Source organism: Metopolophium dirhodum, chromosome 5, assembly GCF_019925205.1.
Source record: "Metopolophium dirhodum isolate CAU chromosome 5, ASM1992520v1, whole genome shotgun sequence".
NCBI lineage: Eukaryota > Metazoa > Arthropoda > Insecta > Hemiptera > Aphididae > Metopolophium > Metopolophium dirhodum.
The window spans coordinates 20,556,424-20,575,465 of NC_083564.1; the positions used below are offsets into that span (position 1 = coordinate 20,556,424).

The 19,042-nt window shown below is 29.0% G+C and overlaps 1 protein-coding gene across 4 annotated transcripts; it reads left to right on the forward strand.

The window, feature by feature from the left end:
- Positions 1–3,388: 3,388 nt before the first annotated feature.
- Positions 3,389–10,603, forward strand: LOC132945117 (coagulation factor IX-like). 4 transcript variants are annotated; one of them, XM_061014767.1, is made up of 10 exons: positions 3,389–3,526; positions 3,731–3,912; positions 4,016–4,074; positions 5,017–5,077; positions 6,031–6,179; positions 7,948–8,112; positions 8,177–8,310; positions 8,386–8,553; positions 8,938–9,094; positions 9,826–10,603. In XM_061014767.1, the coding sequence occupies exons 3-10, from the start codon at positions 4,029–4,031 to the stop codon at positions 10,017–10,019; spliced, it is 1,074 nt and encodes a 357-aa protein (XP_060870750.1). In that variant the 5' UTR covers positions 3,389–3,526; positions 3,731–3,912; positions 4,016–4,028; the 3' UTR covers positions 10,020–10,603. The 4 variants fall into 4 exon arrangements, with proteins under 4 accessions (XP_060870750.1, XP_060870748.1, XP_060870749.1 ...); XM_061014766.1 differs by having other exon boundaries at positions 3,427–3,526; positions 3,683–3,912; XM_061014768.1 differs by having other exon boundaries at positions 3,440–3,526; positions 3,666–3,912.
- Positions 10,604–19,042: the final 8,439 nt, after the last annotated feature.

Here is a 19,042-nt window from a genome sequence, read left to right on the forward strand (position 1 = left end):
TTTTTTTTGATAGAAGTAGACAAACTTATAAGGAATCTTGTATTACATTTTGAAATCTTAGATTTAAAAAGAAAAAAATTGAGGAATTTTTAATGCGAAATAATTTGCACATTTTCGTGATTTTTACGTATTTTGTCAAGAACTTTAAATGTTTATAAAATAATGTGAATATAGATTTTTAATATTTTTCAGATGTCATTGTAACAATATATTATGAGACTTGTATTCAATTTTCACGCTTTTTGGCCCAACAAATTATTATAATTTTATTAATCTAAAACACACATTGTTGTAAAAACAATACAGTTTTTTTGTTCTTTTTTTCAAAAATTATAAAACACACCAACTCTGTCCGTGCGCAATGTCTGTCGCAACTCGCCATGGTGTAAACGCAATATTTATTTTTCAGCATGCACAAATACACATTTTTCCTGGCACACGATCTGTTTTTAGAATCGCTCACATATTATAATTTTTAATTCTGAGTGGAACGATGAATGTATTGATTTTACAATGATGTTTTTTTTTTTTTTTACTTTTGTGTCTGTCATTATGGTTTGGGGTAGTAAAACCGCTTCGATTTTCTTAAACATTTTTCGATGGGAAAGTGAATCTAGTTGGTGCATTCGGTCAAATTTTAAAATTCCCAATAGTTTTCAAAAGCGCCGGGAAAAACAACATAATAATTAAGGAAAAACGGAAATTTTTACGCAAAACCTCTTTTCGAGAAAATCAATTTTGGGTTTTGGTGTAACTCTAAAACAAATGAACGTATATACATGAAATTTTTACAGGTCGTTTATATTTACATTTTCTATACACGATAAAATTTTAAAAATATTTTGATTTGTTTTTAACTAATTAGGAACATGTTTAATTTCCAATTATATTAGTATTTTTTTCTATGGATGTCAATAAAACTTTATTTGTTGGGTACTTGAAAATTTAATACAAGGCTCCTACTATATTGTTACAATGATATTTGAAAAATATTAAAAATCCTTAATCACAGTTTTTATTTATAATCATTTAAAGTTTAAATCTTGACAAAATACGGAAAAATCACGAAAATTAGCAAATTATTTTGAGTTGAGAATTCATAATAATTTTTCTTTTTAAATCGAAGATTTGAAAATGTAATACAAAATTTCTCATAAGTTTGTCAACCTTTATCAAAAAATAAATGTCTACAAGCAAATCAAATTAAACTTTTATGAGCGTTTGAAATTCATATTTTTACAACATTTGATATTCATTTGATTTCTCGTGTAACGATTTTCTTATTTTATTGTAATTAAAAAACGAATGACTGTAGATACTTGACAATTTCACTGAATGTTTATATTAGCATTTTTTATACACCATACAATTTTGAAAATAATTTGACTCTTTTTGAGCTGTTTACGGACATTGTCAGTTTTCAATTTTTTCAGTTTTTTTTTCTATAAATATCAATAAAATTTTATTTGTTGGGTAAAACAGCGTGAAAATTAAATGCAAGGCTCCTCGTATATTGTTACAATAGCAGTTGAAAAATATTAAAAATACATACGCACAATTTTTTTTATAAGCATTAAGTTCAAATTTTGACAAAATGTATCAAATTTAAAATTTAAAATTTAATAATTATTTTGTAGTTAAAAATTTATAAAATGTTCAACTTTTATAGCTAATGATTGAAAGCGGGGTCCATGTAAATATAGGTAAATATATAAATTAATTTATTCACAATAATATCATAGGCTGACTGGCCATTTTCGCTCAGAATCATTTTTCTTATACAATGATTTTATATCATTGAATTCAAATTGAACACCATCCATTATAGTGACCCACTTGTAATCTACTGTACAGCAGAGCGACATCCACTCACCCACCTTTTTTTTTATATTGTAGTTAAAAATGTATAAAATGTTGATGATAATGATTTCTTAATTAAATTGAGTATTAACTTACTATCGTCATATACAATATTATACAAAATAAAATGCATTGATTATAGTTAGGGATGGGCCGATACGAGAACCGATACTAGATATCGGCCGATATGAGTGGTATCGGTTTTATCGTTATCGCTTTTTTTTCAAAACCGATACTTCAACCGATACCAAAAAAAAAACCCCCTATAGATCAGCATATTAATATTAAAGTATTAAAGACTGAAAAATAAAGAACAAACATGTGATAACTATTAAATAATAATTATGAATTTATTACCATTAATAAGTATTAAATAATAATCAATGTTTTCACCTTTCTAGGTAATATTTGTGTTATTGGGTATCGGTTTTACTATAATATATCGGTTGATAGTATCGGTTTTATGGTGGTATAGGCTCATGCTTTTTTGTCAAAAATGTTGTTTTTATATTTTCATATATTATCGGGTATCGGTTTTATATCGGCAGCATATATCGGAGTATCGGATATCGGTAAAAAGTGGTATCGGCCCATCCCTAATTATAATGTTTATCTTGTATTATTAATATATTTAACAAAAAAAATTCAATGATTATAAAGTTTATCTAATATTATGAATTATAAATTATCAGTTTAATTAACTAATTGGAAGTTTGATTGTGCATCACATCTGGTATTTTTCCTTTTACCTATCTAATTATATGTTCCGGACTTTTTCACCACGGACTTTTTTACCTCGGTTTTTTTGTTAGTATACCTATTTAGTTAAGTCGTAATCATTAATATGTTTTTTTTTGTTATACCTAATGTCAATTTGAATAAGACCTGCTTGAATACTATTTATAGAAAAGTTAGGAGTATCTAGTGAGACGGTATAGTGGCGCGAAGCTAAGTAAAAAAAAAACTGACTAATGAGTATACAAACGTGTATGGGAAACTGAAAGTAAATAGTTATATTTTTCTTGTATCGAACTCGTGTAAAATTTAAAGGTAAAACCTATGATCTCATCGGTTTTTTATTATATTTTTATTTTAAAGCGAGTTATGAGTATTTTAAGATTTACAAACAACTTACAATTTTAGAACACTCATAACTTGCCTTGAAATTAAAATATGATAAGAATTCAATAAGATTGCTCAGATAATAATGTTACCTTTAAATTGTATAAGAGGTCAAAATGCACTCTAATATTTAAACTATCGGAGCTAAACGTTTTACATTTACAATAACAATATGGCGCAAAAAACATGCAATATGTTGTAACATTACCTATAGGTATAGATAATATTATAATAAATAAATTATATTTTCAACATAATATTATTATTATTATAGGTCAAAACAAGTTGATAAATCATCATTTTTTCTTTGCCACCTATCAACGTAGTTTGGCTTTAGGTCGATCACAAAATTATCGAATACGGTAATAGGTACATGATAACAAACAAACTACGCACCCGCATCCTGCGATAGATATATAATATATAACTACATTTTATTAGAAGATCCTATATTATGTGTTAAGAACTCTCGTGCTGTTCAGTTGTATTTGTATTATCGTATCGTACATAGTGTCATCTCGTGGATTAAATAAAAAATATAAAGGTACATTATATTATTTATTATTATTGTTGTTATTATTATAGTATATTTGTATACACCTATACGTCATGTTAGAACATTTTCGGTAAAATATATTATTTTTTTTCAATTGATCGTAAGGCCCGGTAACTATGGCTATTAGCTGTTTTTGTTTTGTAGGGGAGGAAAGTGTAGGTTTAGAAAACACGTGTGTTTTTGGTTTGGCAGATTTTTTACTGGGCACCCGTAGGTATCTGCCATGCCCGGGTGGGGGATGGCGCCATGGCGGCACTTCTCTTCGGACACCGTGACTTGCCTGCGGAAAAATGCCGCCCGCGGCCGAGGTTTTGAACCGGCGTTGGTGCGCGTCGCAACCGACGCCTTAGTCCGCTCGGCCACTCCGTCCCCCGGTAAAATATTGTTTAGTGTATTATAGTGTGTTAATTTGATATACCTAGCTTATGTATAAACATTTATTGTATACATTTTTAAATATATTTGCTTCGATTTCAGCTCAACATTGGCAATGGAGATGACGTATTCCTGGATAATATATTCATGTTTGATTTTTGGTACGTAACAGCAGTGTTAAACTGTTAACAATATTTATAGTATAAATAGAAAATCATGTTTTATTGACATAATATTGAAAATGTAAAAAAAAATTGTAATAATAAGTAAAAACAATGCTTGAGGTAGGTCTTGGCCAACCTTAATTTAAGTAATACATTTTTTTTCTTAAGCCAAAATCTCGTTTATAAATCTTATTTGAGTCATAAGTATACGGACCTAGGTATTAATGTTAGTACTTAGTGTAATATTTATTATGTTTAAACTGTAAAAATATACTCAAAAAATGACTTAAACACTGAAAGGTGTGTCTTTTCCTATATACAGCGTGTATCTTATGTCATTGTACGCGGGGGTAAAAATATTTAATAAAATGCTATGTATAGGTAGGTACTTGAAAATAATTGTCACGATAGAAATCAATACCTATCTAAAGTTATTACTTATTAGGTGCAAACATAATGCGTTGGTATGTAACGGCATACTGTAGTATAAAATTATCAACTGACAAAATAAAAAATCTAAAAATAATACAACCACTCCATAATTATTTTCTATACTACAAATGGAAACGGTACAATATTTAATTTGTTTTTATAATCATTTATAATATATAAAATAATATAAGATAACGATTAAATTGAGACAACCATTGCAAGTGAAAATTAGTGGCTTGCGAGTGAAACGAGTGTTTTTTTTAAACTTTTTATTGACTTGTCAAAACTTTTGTCCCTCACACGATACACCTTCTATAATTAACTGAAATTATGCCACTGTACATATTATTTCACATGAATGTCACGATATTTAATATAATAAAATTATGATATTATTAATTTGTATTTACAATTTGTTTAATATTGATTAAATTAATAAATAATAATCATAATCCACAAAAAACATTTTTGACGTATGTAATGAATAATAATAATTTATTATTTCAGGATCCGGCATTTTGTGTGACAGAAAACTCGAGAGCCGACAAGCTGTATCACCTTCATTCGTGTAAGTGACTACTGACTGTATTATAAATAGATATTATGTTATTATAAATGGCAAAAATAGTGGTGGTTGGGGGCTTAGAGCACTAAAGTCTTAATAATCGCCATCAAACAATAAACGAATATACAATATAGGTATATTTAATATTAGGTATTATTATACATTTTTATCACCTATGTACAAATCTAACTTTATCTACTACCTAGGTATATCCTCTAATTTTTTTTCTGTTGTTAAACTTTTGATTACGCATAGGACATCGGATTCCAAAATGCCGTACAATATTTAATTATATTCTCCGCAATCGAATTGTTTATTATTATCTTGAATCTATTTTATACAGATCGTTTTAAGTTATTTACAAATTTCAAACTTACGAATATTTTATCTTATCTTATTAAAATATTTTGTTCACTGACTATAGTCTCTGATTCAGAGAACGTGATAATAATATGTCAGACAATCGCACGGACTAAGATATAATGGTCTGGAAACGAGCAGCTTATCACGGCCACGAATGTATGTGCAAGAGGCAAAGTGCGGGGGGTCGCTACGTGTTCCTGGAGTTCACAGAGCCCTCTGCATTTAACATGGACTAAGATACAAATTGTGTAGCCGAATAAAACCACCGGTAGCGCTGAAAACTTCAAGAACAGTATTCTTATCAGCTAAGTGACACCTTTTCGTGGCCATCCCGCGATCCCCGCCGACCTTGTCGTTTCCAGTCCATTATATCTTAGTCCGTGGACAATCGTTTTTCAAACGAATTTGGTTAATTTTTAATTTATTTCTCGCCGATGGCAGATAAGCAATTTTAGTTGGATTTGGCATAACTATCTATTGTAATATTTAGTACACCCGTAGGAATTTTTAAAATTCGATTATAGCTTTCTTATAATAATATTGTATAATTAATATTAAATAATAATTTGTTGCATAATGATTGCAAATTATAGAAATACCAAAAGGAAGTTTAACTGTCCAAATGGAGTGTCTATCGAAATGTCGATGGTTTGTAATGGTGTTAAGGATTGTTCAGATGGTTCAGACGAGACCAAAGTGTTGTGTGTTGGAAAAGATTATAGAACAATTAATATGAAAACGAGTAAAAAATAATATCTATATGACATTTAAAATTATTTATATGTTTTTGTAATAAGTGCACCCTAACTCTTTCACTGTTACACTATTTACCAACTGAAACCGGTGTACCTATGCTACGCAAAATAAAATACTTAATGTTTTTTTTTTAATTTTTTTAAGATTGTATTTTTGAGATCTATATGATCTAATTGTTTAAGTTTAAAATAATGCGAACTATATGGTTTCCAAAACTTGTACTGTTACCGGAAAATGGGAATATTATAAAATACAGTGACGTAATAGCATACATTTGGAGCAGTGAATGGTGTAAATGTTTTGGACGTAATAGTACGTCTGGAGCCAAGGCTGTAATTGAGGTGGACCCTACGTTCCCCCCTCCCCCCCCCCCCCGAAAAAAGTCTGGATTCGGCCTTGTCTGGAGATGTGTAAGAGTTAAGCGCAATGTAAACGGATACAGCGAACCTAGACAGCACATTTTTAGTCACCGAAGACTCCTATGCTATAACTTATCTGTGTATATTAAAATCAATGGTAATGAGTAATTAGTAATTACACGATTAAAGATATCTTTAATCGTAGGTATTAACCACGATGTAAATATTACGGTGTAGTCACTCGTCGTCGAAAAGTGAGTAAATTCGACGGCATTTAATGTGTCCATTGACCGGTAAGAAGCGATAAGAAAGCCGCCGATTCTTTATATAATTCTGTGTAGCGGTTTACGCATTAAAACTTTAGGAACGAATGTTTAGTTTACTTTCCCAGCGATTTGTTTGTAATCTTTTTTTTTTAAATATTAGTATTTTAAATTTTTATACTCAACATGTTGGTGAAATCAAAATTTTAATCTATATTAGGTAGGTACTTACATTGTTTTGTTATTGACCACGCAAAACTTACGTACCAGGTTTTACGTGGCTTATTAAAAAATAACAAAAGAGTAAGTAAGACAGATAAATTGTGATTTCCCCAACATATTAAGCATATAAATTCCAACATTTCAAAATTCAAAGACAAAGCCCCCGGCGCTGGCTATTTATTAAGGAGCAAATTATCGGCAACCTAATTCACATATCGTTTCAGCGTCGCACGATTTTGTGAGTGACGTGTTGTGTAAATGGTTGTTTGTCTGAGTGGTGAGTGGTGAGTGGTGGTATATGAACAACGCAGTCGCAGGCACATGTCATTAAAAAACAAATAACGAAATACAATGAAACCTCGATAACTCGAATCGGTTGGGGGCGAAAACAAAATACAAGCTATCGAAAATTCGAGTTATAAAAAAAATTGTGTGTACTTATTGAAATGCAGAGTCGAAGATATTCCTTCGAGTTATCGAAAATTCGACTTATAGACGTTCGAGTCATCGAGGTTTGTCTTTTCCGGGCGTTTTTGCGGACAAAAGTGACTTCACAAGAGTCAATGCGGATAACACGCGTTGACAACTGAATATTATCAGTTATTTCTTTTTTAATTGATAAACAACAATCTACAGCCCGCATTGAACTCAGATTTTCATATTTTAAATAATCGTATAAAATAGTTTATAAAAAAAGCTAAAAAATTGTCTTTTTAAGACTTATTACTGAGCACCGTACGCCTTTATCGAAGATAGGAAGTGACCACACCGTATTATCTACACCGGGGTTATGACTATTAGATGCCAGAGTTACGTATATTGTTCGAAATAATATTTATATTATAATAAAATTATGAACCTTCTATTTTCTAACATTACATTTTACAATATGTATCTAATATTATTTTAGATTGCGGAAAAGTATATGTAGACCAAAGTATGATCCTTAATGGTCAAAGAGCATCTGTTGGAACGGCCCCTTGGAATGCTGGAATATATAGATTATCTGAAAGCGATTCCAAATATGAGATGATTTGTGGGGGATCAATTATTTCTTCAAATTTAGTCATTTCGGGTAAAATCTTTATGAAACGAATTTGTGAAAGAATTAAAATTAAATACATAGGTAACATTTTTAGCGGCACGTTGTTTTTGGGAAAGTAAAAAGTCATCTAAAAGAATAATAAAAGACGATGGTAAGTACAAAATTGCTGTTGGAAAATATGATAGAAACATTACAATTCTTGACAATATATATACTCAAATAATGACGGTAAGTTATTAATAATTCAAACATCTAAAAGTAATTGGTATCACATATATAATATAAATTATAACAATTGTATAGGTGGACAGTATTTACCTGAAGGAAACTTTTTATGGAGTCAGTGGGTTTTATGCTGAAGATGTAGCTATTGTTGTGATAAAAAACCGAATTTCTTTTAATTATTATGTTTTACCAATTTGTATCGATTGGAATGAAAAATACAATCAAGTCAATGGAGATCGAGGAAAGGTTGGTTTGTAGTATTATTTAAATATTAAAATTGTGATTTAATTAAAGTTAATTACTGTACTTATCAATATCGGCCATTGTCGATGTGTATGTAAAGAGCAAAATATAACGTAAGATTCTCTGCTAAAGTAGGTATCCATAAATATTGACATGTTACCATACATAACTAACAATTGAACCTTAAAATTAAAACTGTAAAACCACTAAACATTATAAATTCTTATATCATATTTGATCAAATTTTAAAATTAAAAAAACTTCGATCAATCAGAATTTATTTAACTAATTTATAATTGTACACATTCTCAACTGCCACATAAAAAGTGATGAATTTTATACTTTGATTGTAATTGTACATTAAACAATTTTTTTATACTTTTACAGGTTGTTGGTTGGGGATGTCCGAATACCGGCAGTATAAGTCCTGTTTTATTAGAATTATCTTTACCGTACATCGACTATCATACTTGCCGGAAAATGTACACAAACGGATTTGAAGCTTATATGACTTCTGATAAGTTTTGTGCCGGTTCTGCGTTGGGTAATATAATTTTTAATTTGAACATTAATACTTACTTAATCATTGATGTAACAAGGTTACTTAAATTTATTAAACACTTAATACTGAAGGCAGACTCTTTTAAATATGAAGGTTAACTTAATTTTTATTAAATTATGAACCACGTCATGAGATCACAAGACTTCAATACCTCGAATCGTATAATTCAGTTTTTTAAAGAAAAGTTGTCATCAACAAACTATGATAGTAATACCTACCCTAGAACAATTTAAGCTTTAATTGTCAAATTCCAAACGATTGTAAGATAATAAATTATAATAATACGATGTTTATGGTCGGTAATACTTTTATTAAATTAAAATATAACATTTTTAACATGGTAGTTGATTCATTCATTCATTATAAAGATTTGAAAATCACCTTATGTAATTTAATTCGCAATTAAGTCATCAATAATATGTATGGCCTCACATACCTATTCCATTCATGGAGTGGGGGTTATTGTGGATATGTAGTATACAACACACCACTAAGTATTATAGTTTAAAACTACATCTGCCACTTGTTATAACTAGGTACTATATTATAATTATTATATTAAGACATATTCATATATCGTTTCAATAGGTATATAGTATATATAGTACACATAAATCATTTGTGAATAATAATGAAAATATTTATTGTACTTAGCCACTACCCAAATAACAGTCGTACGATTGATTAAATTATTAAGTATAAAATATTTTTAGGTCCAGGAAGAGGAGTGGAAGTGGGATATGCTGGTGCGGGCTTAGGCTTTTTACACGATAATGCTTACTATTTAACTGGAATAACAAATGTCAAGGATACAGAATCAAATAATTCAATCGGACTTTTTACGAGAGTTAATTACCACGTACAATGGATTCGTGAACTGTATGACAAGCATAACTCCTTAAATTAGATTATGGTAATGCTATTAAAATAATTTATTCTATTTGTAAATTTAAAACAATATGTGCATAAATAGGTTTTTACTTATATAGCTATGTGAAATAATTTTTAACAGTTCATAGTTCATACAATATTAATTGTTTGTTTAAATTAAACCTAATACGTTTGTCATAGTTATTAGTAATATTATTAGTACCTATTACTAGCATTATATAATATTATATACCTAATTGACGCATTAAATTCGAAAAGTTTTAGCATATTAAACTAATTTTGCATTTTAGATTAATTGGGTAATGATGATTATCATAACTAGGTATTGTACTTTGTATTTGAAATAACTACTAATTTAGTAATTTTATTACTTTTATCAATTTTATTATTTGTAAATAACAACTTCTGTTTCAAAACTAACATATTTTAAGTATCATATATTTTCTTTAATTATATTTTTTTAACAATTAATCTTTATACAAGCCACATGTTAAAAAAATAAGGTGATTTTATGAGTATAGTGCCATTATAGTGGTAACATAAGTAAAATGGTTAGATGGTAAGAAGTAGTAGACAATGGTGTTATAACCTATAGGACATAGGTACAAAGAATTTTTCGAGATATTTCTACTTGGTGCAGTAAAATAAGCGAAATCATTATTGCATTATTTCATTCTACATTATAATTCTTATACTATTATAATCTATGTATTATTATGTAATTGCTGATATCACTTATCAATACCCTAACCAAACCGCTGAAGTTATCTGTGATTTTTGGTTCGGTATATATTATATACATCGCGAGTAGTGTATGGGTAAGATAAAAATAGATTTTAAATCAGGGCTTGAAACCGGTATAAAGTATAAACCGTTAAAAACAGACACCCAAAAAAAAAAATGGATACTGGTATTATAATTTAAAATCGAAACCAAAAATATAATTTAAAAAACGGTATTTTTTTGAAAATCTATATACCTATCTTGAACATTTTGGAAAGTTTATTTTACACAAAAGATGATTCGAATGCGCGATCCGGTGATTCAAATAAATTAATAAAGTAAGAATGAACCTAAATAGTCCGGCCTTAAAACCGATTTTAGAAACCGGTATAAACTGTTTAAAAACTGAAACCGAAACCGAACAAAAATTGGAAATACCGGTATTGAAAAATTGAAACCAAAATCGAAAAATTAAAAACCGGTAAGTATACAAATTCAAAACCAAACCAAAATATTTCAATCGGATGAACCGATTTTGAAAGAGAAATCACAGGAAATTTATTAGATGGTAAATAAAACAGTTATAATGATTGAATATCATTTTAGACTCATACTTTACCTATGATCAAAACAATTAAATAACAGTGTTGAGCTGTGCAGTTTACGTGAAGTAGAGTTTAGGTAGAAGTAAATCCTCAGGCATTTAATTTTTCACAGGCAACGCCATGCAGGATCAAGAACATCTTTACGCAACTCTTCTTTAATCATATTATATATTTTATTTAACAGTATTAGTATATAAAATTAGATACTGAAAATATAAATCAAACATGCACTGCCGTAGCTAAATAATCTATCTATTACGCCGTGTGATATAAATACGTCATAGATAGTACCGAATCGTAAAAATATCGAAATATATCAACAAAAAAATTATGTCATTCGAGATAAGTACAAGAAACATATATCAAAGGTGTTATAAACGTTGAGATAAAAAATACCTTAAACAGTCGATGGTAACATTTTTAAATTGTCGTAGTTTAGATTATTTAAGTTTGTTTTAAATAGATACACACACTCTGTAGTCTGTACAACATAATACAATATAAAACCCGTGTCTAATACTCTAATGTCAGTTATTTAATATTGTGTTGATCGTAAGTTATGTTACATAAGAAAATGATTATCAGTAATACATCCAATAGTTTCATTGTTCAAAATAAAATTACTATCAAAACACTGATAAAATAACCTACACGAAAGAAGGGAACGGTCGTCAATGTTTTTGTAAATACTCACTAGTAACTGATGGCGAAAACGCTAACTGCAGAGAGAGAAGCTTTTGAAAGTGAGCATTTTTCAATTAGGTCAGAAATGCAAGAAATCAATAATTTAGAAAAAGGTCAGATTTTGTTGGCACACAATGTCTCAGCGAGTACCCCCGTGCATTACTCAGAGGTAGACTTGCTCCAAGCTTCCAAGTTTCGATGGTGACAACTAGAACGAGAGTCCTTGTTTGACTGTTATAAGGCAATGGTGCACACTTCTATTCTTCGGCCCAGAAGTTTTCATACCTCAGATGAACTCTCAATGGACAATCGTTGAGCATTATTGTTGAGTTTAGGATTAGTTACTAAAAAATACTACACTGCTTTTAGTTATATGGAATGTATATTTTGCTATGACGTACACATAAGCAATATATTATTTATAATGCACTGTCCACTGCCTACAGTACACTAAAAGTCGGCATTATAATATACAAGTGACCAATAATCGACATTTGACACCTGTTCACGTATATTATACAGACTTTACACAAATTACCCATTAGTACCACAAAATAAATATTATAATATTTATAATAACCATAATAATTATAAAAAGTCACAACAGTAAAACTGAATAAGTTAATAAGTTAAAAACAAAAATAATTGACTAGTTAAGTTAAAAGTATAAAAAAAATAACTTTTTCTCTCTCTCTCATACACATGCCCATTATAATAGTATCTCTAAAAAGTGGTTGTGGTATGACATAGTAATAAATGCGCATATTATATTGCGTTTTATAAAAAATAAACATCGAAGCTCTTATATATAACTCAAATCGAGAGCATAATATTATAAACATTTATCATAATATAGGTATATAATAATATACGTAGGCAAGTGTAATATCGACGTACGTCTTCCACACACCGCCCCGGAATGGTGTAAATAAATTATGATATTTAAATTGTTGAGAAATATTATGGCAGGTAGAAACGTATATTTCTATGGATACAAAAAAAAATGAACAAAAATAGGTAACCCTGCGGATGTGTCAATAGTCTTTCACTTGACGTACTGTGTCTTGAGAGTTGCGGTGAAAAACGTAGTTAAGTACTTAGGTGAGTAGATAGTTGTATAGGGTTTAAGAAAATTTTCATAATACACAATAATATACTATATATATATAATTGTTTAGCATTAGCAGTTGCGTTAGTGTGCACCTCTATTTTTGTTCGCATGTTTGTTGGCAAATTCATTCATATCGATTGTCAAATCTGTAAGCTATGGCCACGGTATACACAGAGCAGTATTTTTACAATGTTGAATGACTGACCATAAGTACAAATCGGTTTGATAATAGCTACACATAGAAGCCGTTTGTTTCCGAGACAGGACTGGATTTGAAAGGGAGCATTAAGGGCATATGCCCTGGGCCTCCAAATTGTTAGAGCCCCTAAGTCAAAATTACATTAACAATTATAATGCTAGATCCCGTTCTATATATTTTAAGAATAACTATTAAAGGAACATTAATTTATTGAGCTATGAAAATCAGGGAAATTTAAAACGGCAACAAAAAAACTCTGGAATGATATTTTTCAGATATTTACAATTTGTCAATTTCACTAACACTGATTATCTGGAAATATAATTTAACGATATGTTTTTCACAGGAAATATAAAACTCAGGAACTATTAAAACCAGGAAAGTATTTTTCAGAACCAACTATTTAATGGTACATTTAGAGGACTGTCCGCGGAAGCAGAAAAGTCAAAAATATTGTGTAAAGTTACACGTAGGAAGAGTTATGTAATAGGATTTTTATTATTATTAACTGTTATAGTGTGATTTTGTTTCAGTTGAAGCAGGTATATATATACGAAGTATATATAGCACGAAATAAATAAAACACGCGTTGCCGTATAAAATATTGTTTAAATATAGCCATATATAGCTATCGATTCCGCGTAAAATGTTCGTAATACGTGCCAACTCTCAAAACAATAAAATATCAGAATTCATGTTTTTATTGGCGTTTATTTGTTGTTGTTTTTTAAGACTTCGATTAAGAAAAAAAACTAATTTCTATACTTATGTGCCTATAATATCTTTATATTATAGTTGCTGCTAATGCCGACCGAACGCGTGTTTGCAGTTACCTACCTACTATATTATACTGCAGTCTACAACTGCATACAACGGTACCTATAACAACAATAATAAACAATAATAGTAATAATATATAATTCACGCACCGTAATAATATAATATAATCAATCGTCGTCGTCATTGTCGTCATCGTCGTCCCCGTCTCGGTTGTAAAACGAGCAAATTATTCTCGAATAGATCTTCCGACTTCTCGACAAATGACTCGGCTCATCTCTCGATAGCTACGACGACGAGACTCGTTTCCGCTCCGTGCACCGTGTTCGGTGCGCCGCCGCGTTTTTATTGCCTAGAAATCCGGTGAAATACCACGATTCAGTATATTATATACATCATATTACTATAGATATATATTTTATATCGTATACTAGAGCTGCCTACGCGTAATTTATGCAAATCGGTTGAAATCCGTCACGGCGTAGTAATACAATTTGTTTGAAAAAAAACTTTCGACCGGACCGTCTGGGCGTGCGCACTCGCGCAGGTTATTCGAGGATTGCGGATAACCTAACCCAACGCGAATTCTTACGGATGATTCATCCATCGTATATGATATTATATAGGTAGGTATGTGAAGTATTTTCGTTTTCGCTTTAAACACAATAATAATAATTATAAATTATACGATATCGATGATTTTATACGATCCCGGGCCTAAACGAGTAAAAAGTTGAAGTTAAGTTAATAATTGTAACTTTTGAACTTAACTTTTTTAAATTTAATTTTTATTAACTTAATTTTTAACATACACAATTTTTAATGACATAAACTTAATAAATAACGAGTTAATTTTAATCAAATCCAAGTTACTTAACTATTGGTTGTATAAGTTTCCATATAACTTTTAACTTAACTGAAACAAAATTAGGATAACTATTAACTATAAACTTTTTTTAAATATTTTTTATCAACTTAACTTAACTTAACTTAATTAAAAATCATCATTAACTTTCCCAGGCTTGATTTTATATACATAATATATACAGGACGATTCACCAGAATCATGGTCACCCTCTTTTTTTTCTTCAACATTGTAGTTATTTAACATCTGATTTTTGGAATTTTTAAATTTTCTTAAAGACCATATATTCAAATTCTTGTGTTTTTTGTACTATTCAAGGAGTGTCTCGTGGAGATACAAACTTCTGTTTTTCAAACGAGACCCCCCCCCCCCCACCCCTCTTTCAACTGTAAACTATTCAGTGGATAATTTTTCTTGAAAAATTGACGTATCAGAATCAAAATTCATATGAGTATATTTTTTGAGTTTTTTAACTTTGTGCTCTAAGGATAAAAGGTCCATGATGGTAATTGGGTCCATACGATTTGGGGGCCATGGTGATTTGAAAATTGTATTTATCTACATTAATAATTTGTAATAATGGCCTAAGTGTAATAAATACTATACGAATACACAACGAAATGCCATACATGTATAAAGTAAAATATCAACGTAACTTACTGACTGATTAAATAGGTATCTAGATCCAACCTAAAGTTTGAAAATAATCTTATAAATCATTGGGGATTCACTAGATTATTTATTACGTTTATAGTTGATCAAGGTAAATCGAACTTTATATGCTTATAAAAAATAATTGTGCCTTTGTATTTTTAATATCTATCAATTACTATTGTACCAATATAATAGGAGCCTTGTATTCAGTTTTCAAGCTTTTTGACCCAACAAAAAAAATGTGATTGAAATTCTTAGAAAAAAAGGTGGGTAAGTGGATGTCGCTCTGCTGTACAGTAGGTTACAAGTGGATCACTGTAATGGATGGTGTTAAATTTGAATTCAATGATATAATATTATTGTATAAGAAAAACGATTCTGAGCGAAAACGGTCAGTTAGCCTATGGTATTACTAATATATATTTGATGATATTATTGTGAATAAAGTAATTTATATACAAACTATTTACGTGGAACTTTGTTTTAAATTTTCAATCCTTAGCTATAAAAGTTGAACATTTTATACATTTTTAACTACAACATAATTATTAAATTTTAAATTTGATACATTTTGTCAACATTTTAACTTTAAATCCTTATAAAAAAAAATTGTGCCTATGTATTTTTAATATTTTTCAACTGCTATTGTAAAAATATATCAGGAGCCTGGCATTACAATTTCACGCTTTTTTAAATGTTATTGATATTTATAGGAAAAAAAACAAAAAAATTTAAAACTGACAATGTCCATAAGCAGCTCAAAAAAAGTCAAAATATTTTCAAAAATGTATGGTGTATAGCAAATTAAAATATGAACATTCAGTAAAATGTTTATGTACCTACAGTTATTCGTTGTTGGAAAACCGATTTTACGTAAAAATTCCCGTATTTCCTTAATTTTCATGTTGTTTTTCCCGGCGCTTTTGAAAACTTAAAATTTGACTGGATTTTGACCTCCCAATGCACCAACGATATTCATTTTCCCAACGAACAAAATACTGAAGTTGAAAATCTAATCATTATTTCGACTACTTATCGTGTACACAGACACAAAAATAAAAAAAAAACACATCATTGTAAAATCAATACATTCATCGTTCCACTCAGAATCTAAAATTGAAAATTGAAAATGTATTCATACAGTTTTAAAACAGCCAAAATATTTTGTCAATTTTATCAAGAATAGGAATCGATAAAATAAACATATGATATAAATTTCATGTGCTACGGTTATTAATTTTTGATTTACAACAAAATAAGAAAATCGCTACTTGAGAAATCAAGTGAATATCTATGTAAATATTTGAACTATTCAAACGCTCATAAAAATTGAATTTGACTTTTTATAGACATTTTTTTTTTCTTTGATAAAGGTAGATAACCTTATAAAGAATCTTGTATTACTTTTTAAAATTTTAAGGTAAAGAACATTTTTTAGTAATTTCTAACTCAACATAATTTGCAAATTTTCGTGATTTTTACGCCTTTTGTTAACATTTGAACTTTGATAATGCTTATAAAAAAAATTGTGACTATAATATATTTCTTAATATTTTTCATCTACCATTGTAACAATATATTAATAGCCTTAGAATGTCTTATCTGAATTTTGTGTGTGGAATATGTGCCAATTCTGATTTTTACTAATCTAGCTATTTAATTGGCAACCTAATGGACTTCTGAACACTATAAATAAATATTTAAGTAATATTAATTAAACTATACATATTTAACTATTGTTTCAACTTTCAATGTCCAATATAATTATATTTGTAAATCTAAATTTCGTTAACATAACTCATAAGATTTTTGTTTAGAGTTCGTATTAGTCATAATACTCAAGTCATTACTCTAAAATGTCTTAAAAAAATTGATTTAATTTCAAACAAAATACAAATCATAAACCCTATATTAAACACATTAATAGTGATTTAAAAAAATGAAATCTAATTGACCCTGTGATAATAGCCGGGTTAACGTTAAAAAAAAATCACACTACAAACATCTAACCAAACCTAAGTCCTAAATATAATTATATTGACATATATTGTGTGTGGAAGTAAAATGTATAATAATATATAATATTTAAACCGTCGTGCGTATTGTGACCGTACACGCAGTGTGAGTTTATATTATTTAGTAATTAGTATGAAAGGATTTTCTTTCGAAATGTTTTTCTGCTATTGTTAACAAACGATCAAGGTTAATTCAATTGGCCTAATGTACACACAGATGGGTGGAGTGACGATACGACATTTACACACAACATAATTATAATTTATAATATTAATAAATAGGTGAATGAATCACCCAAAAAGTCAACACAATTATTTTAACAATCAATATTTTGCAGGACATACGTATTATAATAATATACCTTTAATAATACATTCAGTACTCTGAAGGCGTATTCTTTTTATTATTATTATTATTATTATTATTATTGATATTATTAGGATTTAGGGTAGATAAAGTATTATAAGCATGCCATAATAGTTTAATATAATATGATGTATATTATATTATTTAATTTTCTATTATTATTATTATTACAGTTAATTATAAAAATATAATATTATTTTAGGCTACGAAATATTCAAAATATTGAAGATAGAACAATGTACACGTCGAACAATAATAGTTGGCAAAATACAAATATAAAATCTAGCAGTTAAAATATTAATTATTAGTTACCCTTATTTGGATACCGGACACTGCATAATTCTATAATAATATCTTATACCAGAGATTCTGAGGAAACAAAGAAGCCGACCGACAAGCAAAAGACCACATCACCCGCAATAATAATTCCGAATCTCAACAAAACTATAAATGTTGTTAGAAGCTAATAAAAATGTATAAAAAAAACTACAATTTTAAATATAAAAAAAACAATACATCACTCGACACTTGGCAAAACTACTGGTCGAACCAAACAAAACTAAATAATGTATAATACCATGGCACCCTACCGGGTCATCTAAAAAAATGGGAACAATAATCAATAGATAATATTGAGAATCGGTCATATACCTACCAGTTTAACTGCACATGAATATACGATGACCTTATGACAAACCGAGAGCCAACAAACTACACCTCAGGGCTCAGGTGGAATAACAATAACAGTCAAACACATCTCCGCAGACTGCAGCCTAGCTACCTATCATATACGAAAAAGCAAGATTAAAGAATAAGGTTCACTCAAATGGGCGGCCCCCTTTTCGGCCAAAATTTACCCTTCCCTTTTCGGCCAGTACCTACAGTTTTCTATAAAATGTACAATTATAACAACTGATTACTGAACTTAAGAATTATTATAATTAATTAAATATGATTGTATCCAAAAATTTGATTTTTTTTATTAACATTATTACTTACTACTGTGTGAAAAAATAATAAAATAAAACAATTAAACAAA